This window comes from Dinoponera quadriceps, unplaced genomic scaffold (assembly GCF_001313825.1).
Source record: "Dinoponera quadriceps isolate SergipeBrazil2010 unplaced genomic scaffold, ASM131382v1 scaffold1769, whole genome shotgun sequence".
Classification (NCBI taxonomy): Eukaryota; Metazoa; Arthropoda; class Insecta; order Hymenoptera; family Formicidae; genus Dinoponera; species Dinoponera quadriceps.
Genome location: NW_014555826.1, coordinates 77,931 through 92,213, shown reverse-complemented (window position 1 = coordinate 92,213; position 14,283 = coordinate 77,931). Strand labels below are relative to the sequence as shown.

The window sequence follows — 14,283 nt, the reverse complement described above, 5'->3', positions numbered from 1 at the left end:
CTTCAACCCCGCTCTCCTTTCGTTTTATTCGAGCGAGATCAAGCAACCCCTCGAACACCTTCGAAGCGATAAATCAATGACTCTCTCTCTCTCTCTTCTCTCTCTTTCTCTCTCTCTCTCTCTCTTCCTCTTCTTCCTTCTCATCTCTCCCCCTTCCGAGAACTCCTCCCCCCGTTACTTCCGGCCCCCTAAGTCCTAGTCGACGACTATAAAAAGCCAACGGGCAATTAAGGGTGTTTTAGAGTGGCTGCACTCGAAAATCACCGGCCAACCCCGGCCGAAAAGTGGGGGAATTAAAAAACATTACTCATCATATAATCGCACGAGCGGTTCTCGGTGCTGTCTGTCACCGTCACTCTCCCTCGTTCTCCCTCGTTCTCCTTCCCTCTCGTTCTCCGGGGTGCTCGGACACGCTCGTCCTTCTTTCGCCTCCGACATGCCGGCAGAAAAATGAGAAATGATCGTGGCTCGATTCAGAGGTGCCTGTTTAAAATTCATGAACGATTTTACTGCGACCTCCCCTATCGCGGCCCGTCACAAAAGGGCGAGCAGGGCCATATCGAGAGAGGAGAGGAGGGAGGAAAAAAGAGAGCGAGAGAGAGAGAGAGAGAGAGAGAAATTGTGGCCCACATTTTCTCGACTATACATCAGCACAAAATCACGAGAGAATAAGAGAGAAAGAGCGAGAGAGAGAGAGAGAGAGGTGAGGGGTAAGGGGGAGAGAGGGCCGGCTCGCACCCCACGAAATATATTAATTGTCGAATTTTCCGTGCGAGCTGCATATCCGTTAGAGCCGCTTTGTGCCTTGCCAGGCGCGGATCTCTTGATTATTAATTACTCCGACCGCGAAGTGCACCCCTCTCCACCCTCCGCGGCTGTTACCCTGTTCGCGGCCGCGTTTCGAAGGTATAACCTCTTTTTTTTTATTGCGGTCGCAGTTTTAGCCGAAAAAATATAACAAATGTACGCGCCGGGCCATGCTCGTTAATTATCGCCCGAATTTCGTTAACGTACGCGCGCGCGCACGCGAATCGCCGAATTTTTATCGAGATAAAGTTGCGAGACCGTTTAATTTATCGTCGCGAATAAAAGCTGGAGGATCCCGAACACGCTACATAATTCCTCGACGATGGCATTCGATTTGTATAAATGCTATATAACACTAAAATATATGATAGATGCTATATGTAATAATAAAATCTCATCGATAATAATAGATGGCTCGTAAAGATTATCGGAAATGCTGTTTCGCCGCGCTTCTAAATTAGCGGCGACTAAATTTTCTCTACGAGCGGTCATGCTATTGACACATTAATTAATTCCACATCGACTACCCTGTCGATATCTCGATGTGGATCGAAGAATTTAGACGGAACTGCACGCCCAGAGAGACCGTTCGATCAACGTTCAGTCTTGTTTCGCGCGCATACGCGATAACGCATTTGTATATCGTAATTACAGCTGAATTAGTCACGAGCCGGCCGAGTGGCGAGGCTGACATATACGTATGTACATACCATTTTTTTTTTCAAAGCGCGGCACTAACGGGGGTGGCAAAAAGTAGTCGCACTTATCGAGTAAGAACGTCGGATGTAATTCACGCCTCGCCGCCACGAAGGGTTGTGATTTTCTTGATATTATTCATGAACGTTATGGCAGGTTGGCTCATGTAATATAATAGCCCTTCACAGTCGTTTTCTCTTTACGTACATTTTTCTCTGTCTTATCCGCCGTATTTCGTATTAAGCCGCTCGACGCGCGGCGCACTTTAATATATTTCTCTGGCGAAGGGCTGGTCCCCCTAATCGCGTGAGTACGCGCTCACTCCTATCGTGTTTATCAAAAAGTTCATAACGTTTCCGATATTATGTGGAAGGTTACGAGTTCGGTAATTCGTGCCGGCGCGGAATCGTCGGCACTTCTCTTGCAATTTCTGCGTTCTCTCTCTCCCCTGCCGACGTTTTCGCGAATCTCGCCGGCGAATCTCGGGCAACTTCCGCGGGACGCTTTTCACCCGTGAAACTTCGTGAAAAGCGTCCTAAAAGCATTATTATTCCCTAGCATTTTTAAAGCATAATGCAGTACGTGCGCGTCCTCCTTTAGAAATGCGCACAGTTTTTCGCTGCAAACTCGAAATATGCATAAACCAATGAAACGTAATTTACAAGCGTAATTTCCGCGCCTCTAATTTTTCCAGCGAATATAAATCTCGTTATTTCAATTCCGCCCCGGCGCTTTCGATTCCTGTTTCTTTCATGAAATTTCGCGAGCTAATATTTATAAAAAAAACTAATTCGCAATCGGTAATCCCGCTCAAATAAACGTTCTTCTCCCCGTGCGGCCGAGTCGAAATTTTGGTCCTATGGTAAACTTTTAATTTTACGACGTAGTAGGGACTGAGATAGCAAAATACTTTCAATTTCAAATCTAATAATATAATATAACCCCTACTTTTTTACTTGGATAGTGTTTTGAATTCTCGTTTTCGCCGTTTTAGCGTCAAAATAGATTATTGAAAGTAGCATTAAAATACACTCTGTAGAATCAAAAAATTCAAGAAAGAAATTGTAAAGTGTCAGTACCGTAAAAGTAGATTTTTATTAATTTATAGGCCGTTTAACACGTTCCGTGCCATGTGGGGCGACCACCGCTGCACTTTCCGTTCAGGCCATTTGCAATTCTCATTGAAAAACAAAGAATTCTTAAAAAATTTATTGTAGAGTCAAATATAGACAACTTCACATCACGTATACAGCGTTTATGACTTTTTTAAATCTTTAAAGTGTGGGTCGTATACGCCCCACGCGGCCTGAATGGAAAATCTTCAAAAATTGCCGTGGCACGGAACGTGTTAAGTAGACGTAAGCTTAAGAGCGTCCTTAAGAGCGTCAGAGTAGCATCAAAATTTCAGGTACGCACGCATGATATTTTCCCTTATTCGCCCCATTTTTCGCGTCAAATGTTACACTTTCGCCTTAGTATACCGATCAAACGTCCGACACACGCCATTCAAAGATTTCGTTCGCGCAGTCTTGCCCATTGCGCAGATGGAGAGAAAGAGAGAGAGAGAGAGAGAGGGAGAGAGAAAAAGAGAACAGCGTCAGCCGACGAAAAATAATTCGCGTCTTGCTTTTGCGGAAAGTATCGTGATTCTCGCGGTATAATTCGCGGCATTACGAGCAGTAACGTTCGGTTAATGCGACGGCCTTCGGCAGGGAATTTCGCCTTGTGTCTCTCCCTTCGTGTTCCATCGCGTTCGTTTCGCCCCCGTTACACGGTATCAACCCCCGACCACGGCCTGTTGATATATCTCTGTCTCGCGCGCGTCTAAGGGCGCTTTTACGTTCGCAGGTGCGGCGCGACCATACATACGTATGTATGTGTGTGTTTGTGTGCGCGTGTGTATGCCGTGTGGTACGCGCGTGTTTCACGTGTGTACGTGTAGGTGTGTGCGTGCCATGATACGCGATGATTAGGCACTGAAACTCCACGGGCTATTTGTTAGTATAATAAGCTCCCGGTAGTGTGGCCAACGTAACCACTTGGCGGCACGCCACCCCGTTTTAGCGTAATTGTCCCAGATCGAGATTTACATACGTGAGGAGGGTAAAGAGGGGTAGGGCGCGAGGGCGGGAAGGGGCCGGTCCCGGGGAGAAATTGCAGAAAGCTCGTGATTGCTTCGGGTGGCCTCGAAAGCCCAGTCGATTCTTGCGGCCGCGGCATACGCCGCGTTAAGAACGAACGGAATACTTGGAACGGATCTTATCGTTCGCCGTTAGATTCTGGAAAACTACCGTGGAACTACGTTATGCTCGCACGTACTTCCGGTGATCAAGCCCGTATCGCGATATCGCCGTTCGCACCGCCTCCCTCCTCCCCTGTTTTGACATCGGCAGTTGCCGCGCTCAGATCCATTTCGGCGATATCGCGCTGAGTGCGAGAATAACGATCTCTCTCGATCGACGAGCGAAAGTACGCCGGCCGTTTCTCAATGTTCGTACAATTTCGGCGGATATGTGAAACTGTACGCTGGAAGAAGGATTTGGATAATAAGTACTAAAATCTGGTGAATATTTGCCGACCTAACATTTGATTGCCGCACACTAAGTAATTTAGTTTCATATACTAAATACACAATGTACGGAACTACGGTGTTGTATGTACGGTATAGGAAACTAAATTATTTGCTTGCCGTTATCGAATATTTGGTCGGCAAGTATTCACCAAATTTTCGTACTTATCACCAAGTTCTTTTTCCAGTATACGTGGTACAAAGTTTTGTGTTAAATTCGACGCGTTTCGCACGTCTCAGGCGGTCCACACGAATTTTGGTGTTAATTTAATACGAGGTTAATATGTTGAAGTAGAAAATATGTTATTTCAACGTTCATACACGTTGAATATCAATTCACCACGAAATATATATTGAGATAACTTCCGATGCCTCCGCGCGAATAAATGCGGCGGGAGCAGAGTCGCGGTTGTTCACCCGGCCGATTTTCTTGTACTTTCAGAACGAAATGGAAGCGGCAGACGATCGTGGGCTTCGAGATCATGGCCGAGAACAACTTCGCCGTGGCGGCGTTCCAGCAGCTGTACGGGAGCGGCGCGGCGACCATACCTGCGCACCCCGCCGCCGGGCGCTACTGGCAGTACCCCGGCGCGCATACGTTACCCACGAACGGATTCTTCTACCAGCAGGCCTCGGCGGCGGCGACCCTGCAGAAGCCGCTTCCCTACCGTCTGTACCCGCCCACGATGATCTTAGCGGGGCCGAGCAACCCTTTGGGTTCTTTGACGGCGAGCTCCAGCCTATCCTCCCTCAGCAACTACTACAGAGACAGCCCGGAAATGGCCGACGGCCGGGACTCTTCGAGGAAGAGGGAGAGGAGCAAGAGTCCGGAATCGAGGGACAGGTCGCCGCCCAGGAAGTCGGCCGCGAGATTGTACCAGTTGCCGATGATGCAGGCGGGCCCCAGCAATCCCCTCGGCACCCTCACGGCGACCTCGAACCTCCCCAACATGAACAACTACTACAGGGACAGTCCGGAGCTGGTGGAGGGAAGGGATAACATGGACAGGTCGAGGAAGCAGGAGAGAAGCAAGACTCCGGACTCCAGCGACAGGTCACCCCTGAGGAAGGACGCGCGAGCCTATCCCTCGACGATGATCCAACCGGGTCCCAGCAACCCCCTCGGCCCCCTCGCCACGGCCGGTTCGAATCTATCGAACTTGAATAACTACTACAGAGACAGCCCGGAAATAGTGGACGGCAGGGAAGGTATGAACCGGGCGCGGCAACGGGAGAGGAGCCAAAGCCAGGACAGATCGCCCATGCAAAGGGAGGATAGCCCTCGGAGCATAAGGGCCGATAGCGACGAGGAGAGCATACACGATATCTAGAACATGGAGGTCCCTCGTGCCGCCAATGGCGTGTCCGAAACGTCGCACTGTGACTATGAAGAGGAGAAGGGGGAGGAGGATGACGACGAGTGCGTCACGCAGCAGGATTAGGAAAGCAGCGACGCGACCTCCTCGTGATGACGATGCTAAGGTGCGAGAGCGAGTGAATGGCGGACGAAGAAGAGCCGACTCGCCTCGACGAAACATTTTACTAGAAATATCGAGTACGTGACTCCCTTTGGAAGGTCCTTGTGAATCGGGCAGCTACCGGGAAGGTTAAGAGAGGAAGAACCTGTTCACGAGCATCGCGATGCGACATCGGGATAACGAGGTCGCTCAAATTTCAGCAGCTATCGCGCTAACAGTCGACGGATAAGAATCGACCCGCGCGGAATCGTCCCGTAGATCGATTGATAACAGCGCTTGCGTAATCCTGGCAGGACATCCTTGAGAATCGTGCAGGGTGATACGAGTCGCTACCGCGGGCGCGATCGGTAGAAGAAGCGAGCGCAGCCGGTGCAACGAGACGGTTCCTGAGAAGTCACGCCGTGATATACATACATGTACATACACGTGAGCAAGCGAGAGGCGAGCGAGTAGCACGTGGTGGAATTTGTTGCGACGTTATCGCGGCCATTTTTCGAGCCGGAGAAGCCGAGGAGATAGAGGAAGAGAGCGGAAGACTCGGAGACTCGCGCGACGATTCGAAGGAACGAAGCCGAAGGGATCAGATGCGCGAACGCACACGGCGGCCGATTCCGTGAGGTAGCACAGGAAGTGACATAGCACGGGACGTCCGGGATTTTGTAGATAATGGGAGCGAGCAGGAAATATCGTGCGGTTAACCGAACTTTGTGATTTGAGCGTTCAGTGAATGACGGCTCGCCGCGAAACAGTATATTCGGCCTCGACGCGAGCCTCGCCGCGCAGAACGAAACTAACGAAAGTAAAACTAAACTGTGCGCGCGCTCCCCCTCCCCCCCCGGAACGGTTATCCCTCCGGGCAAAATAGAGAGAGAGAGAGAGACTCATTGCTATTCATTCGTCGTTCGTGTTCATTATTTCATTTCCACTCCTCCGTGCAGAATACAACGATCCGACCCGCCGTTCCGAAAGGGAGCACTTATATTTTGCCGATACACTTCGGCGACTTACAAAGTGAATTTTGTTTTACGTTCCCCGTGTTTTATTCCGATCGCAATTATCGCCCCACGTTGATTGCACTGTGATAATTATTATTTAATATCCGCGGAGGTGTTGTATATTGTGTAATTTCATTGCTACGTTTCGTTCCCCCTTTAGTCCTCGCAATCGAGTCACGCACTCTCAGGTTCGTATTAACAGCTGTTACTTGGAACTTCTCTCGAATGGATACTCGGGTTTTCATTCAGAGATTAGATGCGAGACTTTCAGTTTGAACAGCGTTCGCGGATGTAGCGTCAGATGTATCGTATGATTCGACCGAAAAGAGTTCCGATTTAACTCTGAATTGAGATCTGAATGTCTCATTCTCTAAAGTGTAAGCGGTGTATTATCAGTGAGAAGCAGTCAATAGTCACTAGTGATCATAATTGGGATACTTGAAGCAAGTAATGTTTACTTGAACGCGGTATGTATTTTCTTGTGCTCATTAAACATTAAACGAATACTCCCCGATTATCGGTAAAATACCGTTTCAATGATTCACTTGGCGGCACTTTCACTTATTCAACTTGGGAGGGCACACGAGACAAATATCAAAGCGACAACTATTAATACGGACCTCAGAATGCGACAGAGACGCGTTTCGTCGCGACCGATGATCGACTCCGAGGGTTTCTTCCTTTGCGGGATGTCGCGCACGACGCCGATTCTAACACGACGCGAACAACGCGGCGACTATTTCGCAGTGCCAAAATTTGCTCGTCACACGACTCCCTTAATCTCGCAATTTCCAGCAAAACACCCGCCGCAAATTCCCCCGCCCCGACACGTCGTGAATAAAAAGGATCCATTCATCTGCGAAGAAAGCAATCAATATTCATGAACGAAACGAAATTCAGCTTTCCCAATTTACCAACGTACAATCAATCCGGCAGCATCATATCCGCGCCGGGCGGATCGACCCGATCGGGTATTTTCGCAACGAAAAACTACACAGTACGAGAAACCGCGCACCGGTCGAAAGGCCCGCACCGTTGGGCGCTTTCGTGCGTCGGTCACGAGTTGCGCCAGGAAACGGGCCAATCGCGGACGAACGCGAATCTACAATTAATATGACATTAGGGGGACCTGGCCGCGGGGGAAGAAATCTAAAATGACACGAAATTACACGCGGTCGCCACGAACGACAAAAAAGAACGGGGCAAGAGGGGGCGGCATCGGGGCACCGAGCGAGCGAACGAACGAGCGAGCGAACGAGCGAGGGGGGAACCCTGACTATTCAAATAACCGGCGTTCTCGTGGCGGCAAAGCGAAACCGGCACTTTGCCCGCCGTTCTTCTCCGGCGATGAAGCAACGAATCGACCGGCTAATTAATATCGACGAGACGACGAGATGTAAAGCGACGCGACGGCACCGAAAATTGCACCGACAACCGGCCGATAATTTGCGAACAACAACGGCCGAAACTTGCGGCGCGTCCCCGGGAGGAATGTCGTGCGTGCGGTACTTCGGCGGACGGTCAATGTGAGTAAAAGCGAAAAGGAAGATCGAGAAAAATAACACGAAGATCGGAAGAGGATCCTCGTTTCCATTGGCATGAAGCAGTTGTCGTTAGAGCGATACGCGCGATTCGCACGATAAACAACGATGACGGTGCGGCGTTTACGTCAAACGACCGTGATTACACGTTCGCTCCGCGAAACAATTGCGCGGAACAATGTCTCGATCCTCTTAGGGCCAGGAATCCTACTCTGGAAATTGCCGGTATTGTGTGCGGAGAGACGTAAGTGTTCGCGGGGACATAAAGAACGCGCGTGAAGTCTCAGGCGCGGATGTAATGAGTTTCAATCGCGAAGTTAAACGTTTGATTGCACGAGCGAGCATACAGTTCGCGTTTCTGCGTTTTCATTTACGAGGATGCGCAAACGCTCACGCTGAAAACTCCGATTCTCAAGATTACAGGCAAATCTTCCTCGAGCAGCTCGGCGATCTTGCGTTACCTTAAAATGAGACTGAAACACGACCGACACGAACGGAGAACGTACACAGAGAAAAAAATTTGTATCAAAATTCAAGACATATTCTATGTATAAGTAAGAATATATAGTTTTATATGAAGGTAGAAATTACTTACACGAAAACATTTTATATAGTTCCACGAGAAATATCGCATTTTTAATATTCACGAATACAATTTTTAATTTGAAGATATCGTTCTTTCTATCTCATTTTTTTCTCTTATTTCATGAAAGTTATTCTTAAATACTAGAAATATGATATTCTTAGTAGAACTATATACACAGAAAAAAATATTTGTACTACAAAGAAAATTACTCCGTTTATTTATTTTTTCTTTTAAGTAATGTTTATGTTGAGTAAAAAAATATTTTCTTGATAACAGTATTAAAATATACCCATCACAAATATCAGAATTATTATTTATTCAAAAGAAGAATTTGTCCTCTTTTCGAAAATATGCACCTCATCAAACAAAAGTTAAATTCGGTTAATTAATAAGTAAACCGAAGTTTTAATTTTAATGTTTTAATTCAATATTTTTGATTGAAGTACTAAACTTACTAGGATTCACAATACATTTTGAATAAATTTATTATATAATAAATTAATATATAATAAATCAAATGTGTTTATGATGAACTTATGAGATACTTGAAACAAGTAATATTTGCTTGAATGGAGCATGTATTTTTCTGTGTGTAGAATTTCCTCGTGCAAGCAAGTTTCCTCTTCATATAATATTATACATTCCTGTTTATATATAAGAATATAAATTTTGAACTGATACCAATTTTTTTCCGTGCGACATTTCTGAGAAGGAAATTCGTGATTTCGCATCGTTTCGACCAATTGATTGCATCAGTGGCCCCGAGATGAAAAAGTCGTTTTCTCACAAGCTGAAAAATCAAGTGTTACGCGGGACGAACGTTCGTCCACATGGAATTCTCATAGCGGCGAATCTCTCGGTTCGTGCGAGGAGCGGATCTCCGCAACTTTGAGCGCGTAGGAGCGACCATTCTTCTTGTAAATATAGCAAGTAACGCGCGATTCACGCGCTTGGGAGTGCACGAAGGTGTAAATATACGAGGAAGGGAAGTCGCGGGCGCGGAGAATTGAACGGTGAACGCGGGCGGAAAAGAAAGAGTCCGTAGGACCTTTAGGCCAAGATACGATATACGAGACATTTCAAAGTATTTTTCAGATTTCGAATATACACGCGCGCGTAGCGGAACGCGCGAAGTGCGTTCTCGAGAGGTCGCGTGCCGGGAAAAATCGGGCAGTCTTTTTCCGCGCCGCGCTGTCGTCCCGCGTTTCCCTCCTGCCGGCGGAAAGCGCGGCGTCTCGATGTTTCGAGGACACGACGCGGACGCGTTCGATAAGAAAGAACATACCAGTATTATGAATGTATAAAATTAGGCGACGTGCGACGCGCGAACGGAAGTACGCGTTGTACGGAAGCGCGATGCGTCGTGGAAAATTCCGGCTGGCGACCAGATCGCCCCCCGTACGACGCCTTTAGTGATTAAGTATCGCTGCGAACACACACATACAAATACACTCACACAACACGTGAAACACACACGAGAAGTACTTATTAGTATATAAACCATGCTTTGTAAAATAATGTCTGTATAGCGAGAATTATTATATGGAAAATATATTATACTAAATTTAATCTGCCCTGTGTGTGTTTTCTTCTCTCGAAATCAATTTCGACTCGTGCCGGATCGCGTCGCGACGGATCGTCTCGCGATTTCAAATCGATTCATTCAGGCAGATCCATTTTTTTATATGGAGAAAAATATTTTGCCGACACAGAACATTGTTAGCCACTGTAGGGACAGCAAAAAATTTATTTGAACAGTAAAAAAGTTTATTAAGAGTATTAATTGCTATTTGTTAACTGCTGGATATATAGACAGTAAAATAATTTGGTGATGCCAACTTAATTTTATTAAGAATGAAAGATTTTTTCTCATGTAACAAATCATTTCGTTGCCCCCGTAGTAACTAACAATTTACCGTACCGACAATATTATTATTTATCTGTGTATTTGCATCAAAATTAGAGCGCGCATTATGGGAATCTTTGAGATTGTTGAGGTTTTCCTGAGGAAAGAGGAGTATCAAAATTGCACCTCACTGGCCGTGTTCTAAATTCCTTTATCCCAGATTTCCGTCTCTTGTTCCGATTAGATTACCTCAGAGTGATGCGATGCGGCATTTACAAGGTATTTACTGAGTGGTTCATTCACGAAGGAATAATAGAAAGCGACCGGGTAAATTCACGCGAGAGGAGATACAAGGTGATCCGTTAGTAACGTTTCCACTGTCAAAGACGAAATTGCGTCGGTCACGGAATCGCCGAGCCTCTTCGTTTAACGATCGATTTGCAACCTCCTGCATAATGTAAAACGATCAGATTGGCGTTTAGACGAACCCGGCCGAGACTCTCGGGAAATTTTCACGCGATGATGCATATTGTAGGGTTCGCGATTAAGTGAACGCACGTATTCGGAACGGCGCTCGATGCGCCCGGAGAACAGCGAGTGTAAAACCGCACGTCCCGAATTACTTAGCGCAACTCCGTTCTACTCGAGGAGCACGGATTTAAAGAAATAGAGATTACGTACTCGTGAAAAATGAGTTAAACGAATTGTAACTCGCGCTTGAGAATGCGAAGTGTGTTCTTCATCGGTTTCGCTTATCCTTTCTCCCGAGGCTCCTCGAGTGTAATTAAGGTTTTTCTTGAATTAAACATCGAGCACGATTATTCCCGACTTCTAGTTTTTTCACGAAGTTCATCATTTGTATTCTGCCGTAGCCGGGCTTATCAATTAACATGATCAATTAGAGGAGTCGATGCCTTCTCGCGCAATTCTGGCGATCCGGCGATAACGACACTCGAAACAGTCATTACCCGAAACATTTCTTAATAACAGTTAATTTCGTTAATGACATGATGATGTTTTTGCGCTACCAAGTAGAAACTAAGTAATTAAAGCTTTACTTTCTACAGCGTTACGTATATCTCTCGGGCAGAGCAGGCCCCAGTGAGTTTCGCGCCCATATCGTTTTATCACATCGTTATCCTTACCTCACAATCTTCCCTGAATGTGTGCGGCAGGAAAGCTTATATATCCATAATCAAATAAAATCTAGAACTTGTGCGATAACGTCCAAACATATATATAAAGTCTGAGTTTTATTAGCGCCACACGAGTTACGTCTCGCGAACGTAACACAAAGGCCTTGCCCGGTTCTTTCCTAATTATTTCTCACAATGTCGATAACATCTCACATATGGAAAAAACACGTCGGAGGCGCACCATCATCGCATACACCGTTATTTTTATCTCGCCCATGCGGTTACACGCAAATCTCCCTCCGTATTTTATCTCGCGGTGCTGTTACTACACTCTTAAGCTGAATCAGTGAAAATGTTACTAATTGAACCAGTAACACAGTATTCTACTGATAATCAGCTCACTAATTTTTAGTGGAAACTCTTCCACTTAGCTCTTTTGTTTGATAACTTCTCTGATTTGGTTGGATTTTGGTGAAACAACTCGTACACCACATTATCTGAAGATAAATTTAAGATCATTTTAAATATAAGAGCCGGTTATTATAAGAATCAGAGAGAAAATCTGAAAGCCGGTATTCGTCGGATTAGGGGATTCGAACCTGGAATCTTCTCCGCTTGCGTCTGCTCTTATCACTGAGCCACCAACCTACTTCGATATACTCTCTATTTCAACATGTACACGTGGAGAATATTTTCTCAAAATAAGAATGTTTTCCTCCGCGTACGCAACCTCCCGAGTTATCCGCGAGCGCGCGTGCTGCGAGAGAAAAGAGAAGGAAAACGGGGAGCGGAAAAATCGTCGTCGTGTCGTCGGTCACCGGAATAAGGTTTCCTGGCGACAAATTTCACGGAAGAACGAGGACGCGTTGTACGAGCGGAGAGTCGTCATTAAGCGTAACCCCCGCGCGCCTCCCATTAGAGACGAAATTTCGGCGCGGTTCGGCGACGTGTAATTTGGCGAGGACGTCGTCGAAGGCGAAACCCGGCGAGCGTGACAGTGTGCACGGGGCTTAATCGCGTTTGCTTATTTCCGCCGTTGGCCGGTTGCAATTATGTGGCAGCGAGCGCGCGCTCTCTCTCTCTCTTTCCCTCTCGCCTCCCTGCATATAAGGGCTTATTTTATTCCTATTAGGGTAAAACGGGTAGCCCCCCGGACGGACGCGACGCACACTACCGTGTACCCACAATTACGTGAAATTAATTTGGGCCCCATTAGCGGTCGGCCGCTGCCGGGGCACTAACGATTTTCCCCAGCGGCGGACACGGTCGAACGAGACGGCGGCGACGGAGCTCTCGTGCCGCGACTGCATTCGAGGTACGTAGCATTCGAGTACGTAGGCCCCGCCACGACAATGTTTCTTCCCGCGCGGAACGTGGGACGTGCGTGAAAAGAACCTATGGAAATTCTTAATCGCGCATCGTTAAGCCACGATTTCCACCGCGATACTCAAGTTATTACCGGCCGCGCGGCTCGTCGCCGCGCAATCACCGACGCCGCGGCCGGCCCGGCAGCGTGTGCAATTATTTCCTTTAAGAGACTATAAATCGCAGGTAACGGACTATAAATCTTACTTGTTGCTTTTTCATTAATGTAGATTTACGCGGAAAAAAAACGAGGCATCTCGGCTTTTGTTTTTACCGTCGGGTATACCGCGGACTCCCGCGGTGTTTCCACACCGCCGCGAACAGCTACCAGCTCGTGACGATTAAAATCGAGAGGGCGGTTGCGATTGGACGAACGTAGCTTTGTGAATCTATCATGGGAAGAATTAACTGGGATTTACGCTGCGAAAGTTGAAGTCACATCGTGCGTCGCAGCGCGACACGCGGCGCGTCATCGCTGAATTGAATGACTTTCGCCACGTAAGGTTCCTTAAGATACCATACTTGAAAACTTCTAAATCGATATCGCCGGTTGTCAGTTGGTGAAACTGTTTCATTGGGCCCCGCTCTACTCTACAGAAATTATGCAGCTTGTACGTACCGAATGTGCCGACGATCCGAATAGGAGAATTTCAAGGAGCATATTTGTACATTTCCAATTAAATTTAGAGGCTTAAGAAGGCACGAAAAGTTTGCGAACAAATCTTTATACGTCCTGGTTAGATTTTAGATATAGTAAAACAGAGTGGTGTGTATGCTCTTACGCAAGATCTGTCTGGTAGAAAAAAATATACGAAAAGAATAGCGTGGTCGTGTTAATGTTATGTAACGTAATATTTGGAAGATCGCCTCCACATTATCGATACTTGTGAATCGTTCGTCGTTGACTTCGGCATCTTCATTCGATACTTCAGGACAATTGCGCTTCTTCATCGCGGTGAGTACATACACCGTGCGACAAACTTGGCAGAAAAGTCTTAACTGACGCGGTCGCGGTGGGAAACCTGGTAATGATAGTGATTACGCCATTTTATCTCGGGAACTTTGCTCGAAACTGTCGCGTTTAACGATGACACTAAGTGCAAGATTATAACAGTACTCGCTTGATACACACGTCGTAAAAGGAGAAAGAGAGGACTGTGCCGAGAACGGCAGTCGGCGCACTTTGTATAATTGCGGGTTACAGTGACGAGCGGATGCGCTTATTAGCTGAAAGCGGTAGGAAATCACAGTTTTATTATTCTCC

The 14,283-nt window shown here is 46.9% G+C and overlaps 1 protein-coding gene across 1 annotated transcript in view; it reads left to right on the top strand.

The window, feature by feature from the left end:
• LOC106745484 (homeobox protein B-H2-like) overlaps window positions 1-5,677 on the top strand; it is a 35,604-nt gene extending 29,927 nt beyond the window's left edge. Inside the window, exon 3 of the mRNA XM_014621122.1 lies at window positions 4,515-5,677. Coding sequence (XP_014476608.1) covers window positions 4,515-5,403 — 889 coding nt within the window. The 3' untranslated portion in view covers window positions 5,404-5,677. The remainder of the gene's footprint in view (window positions 1-4,514) is intronic.
• The last annotated feature ends 8,606 nt before the right edge of the window (window positions 5,678-14,283 follow it).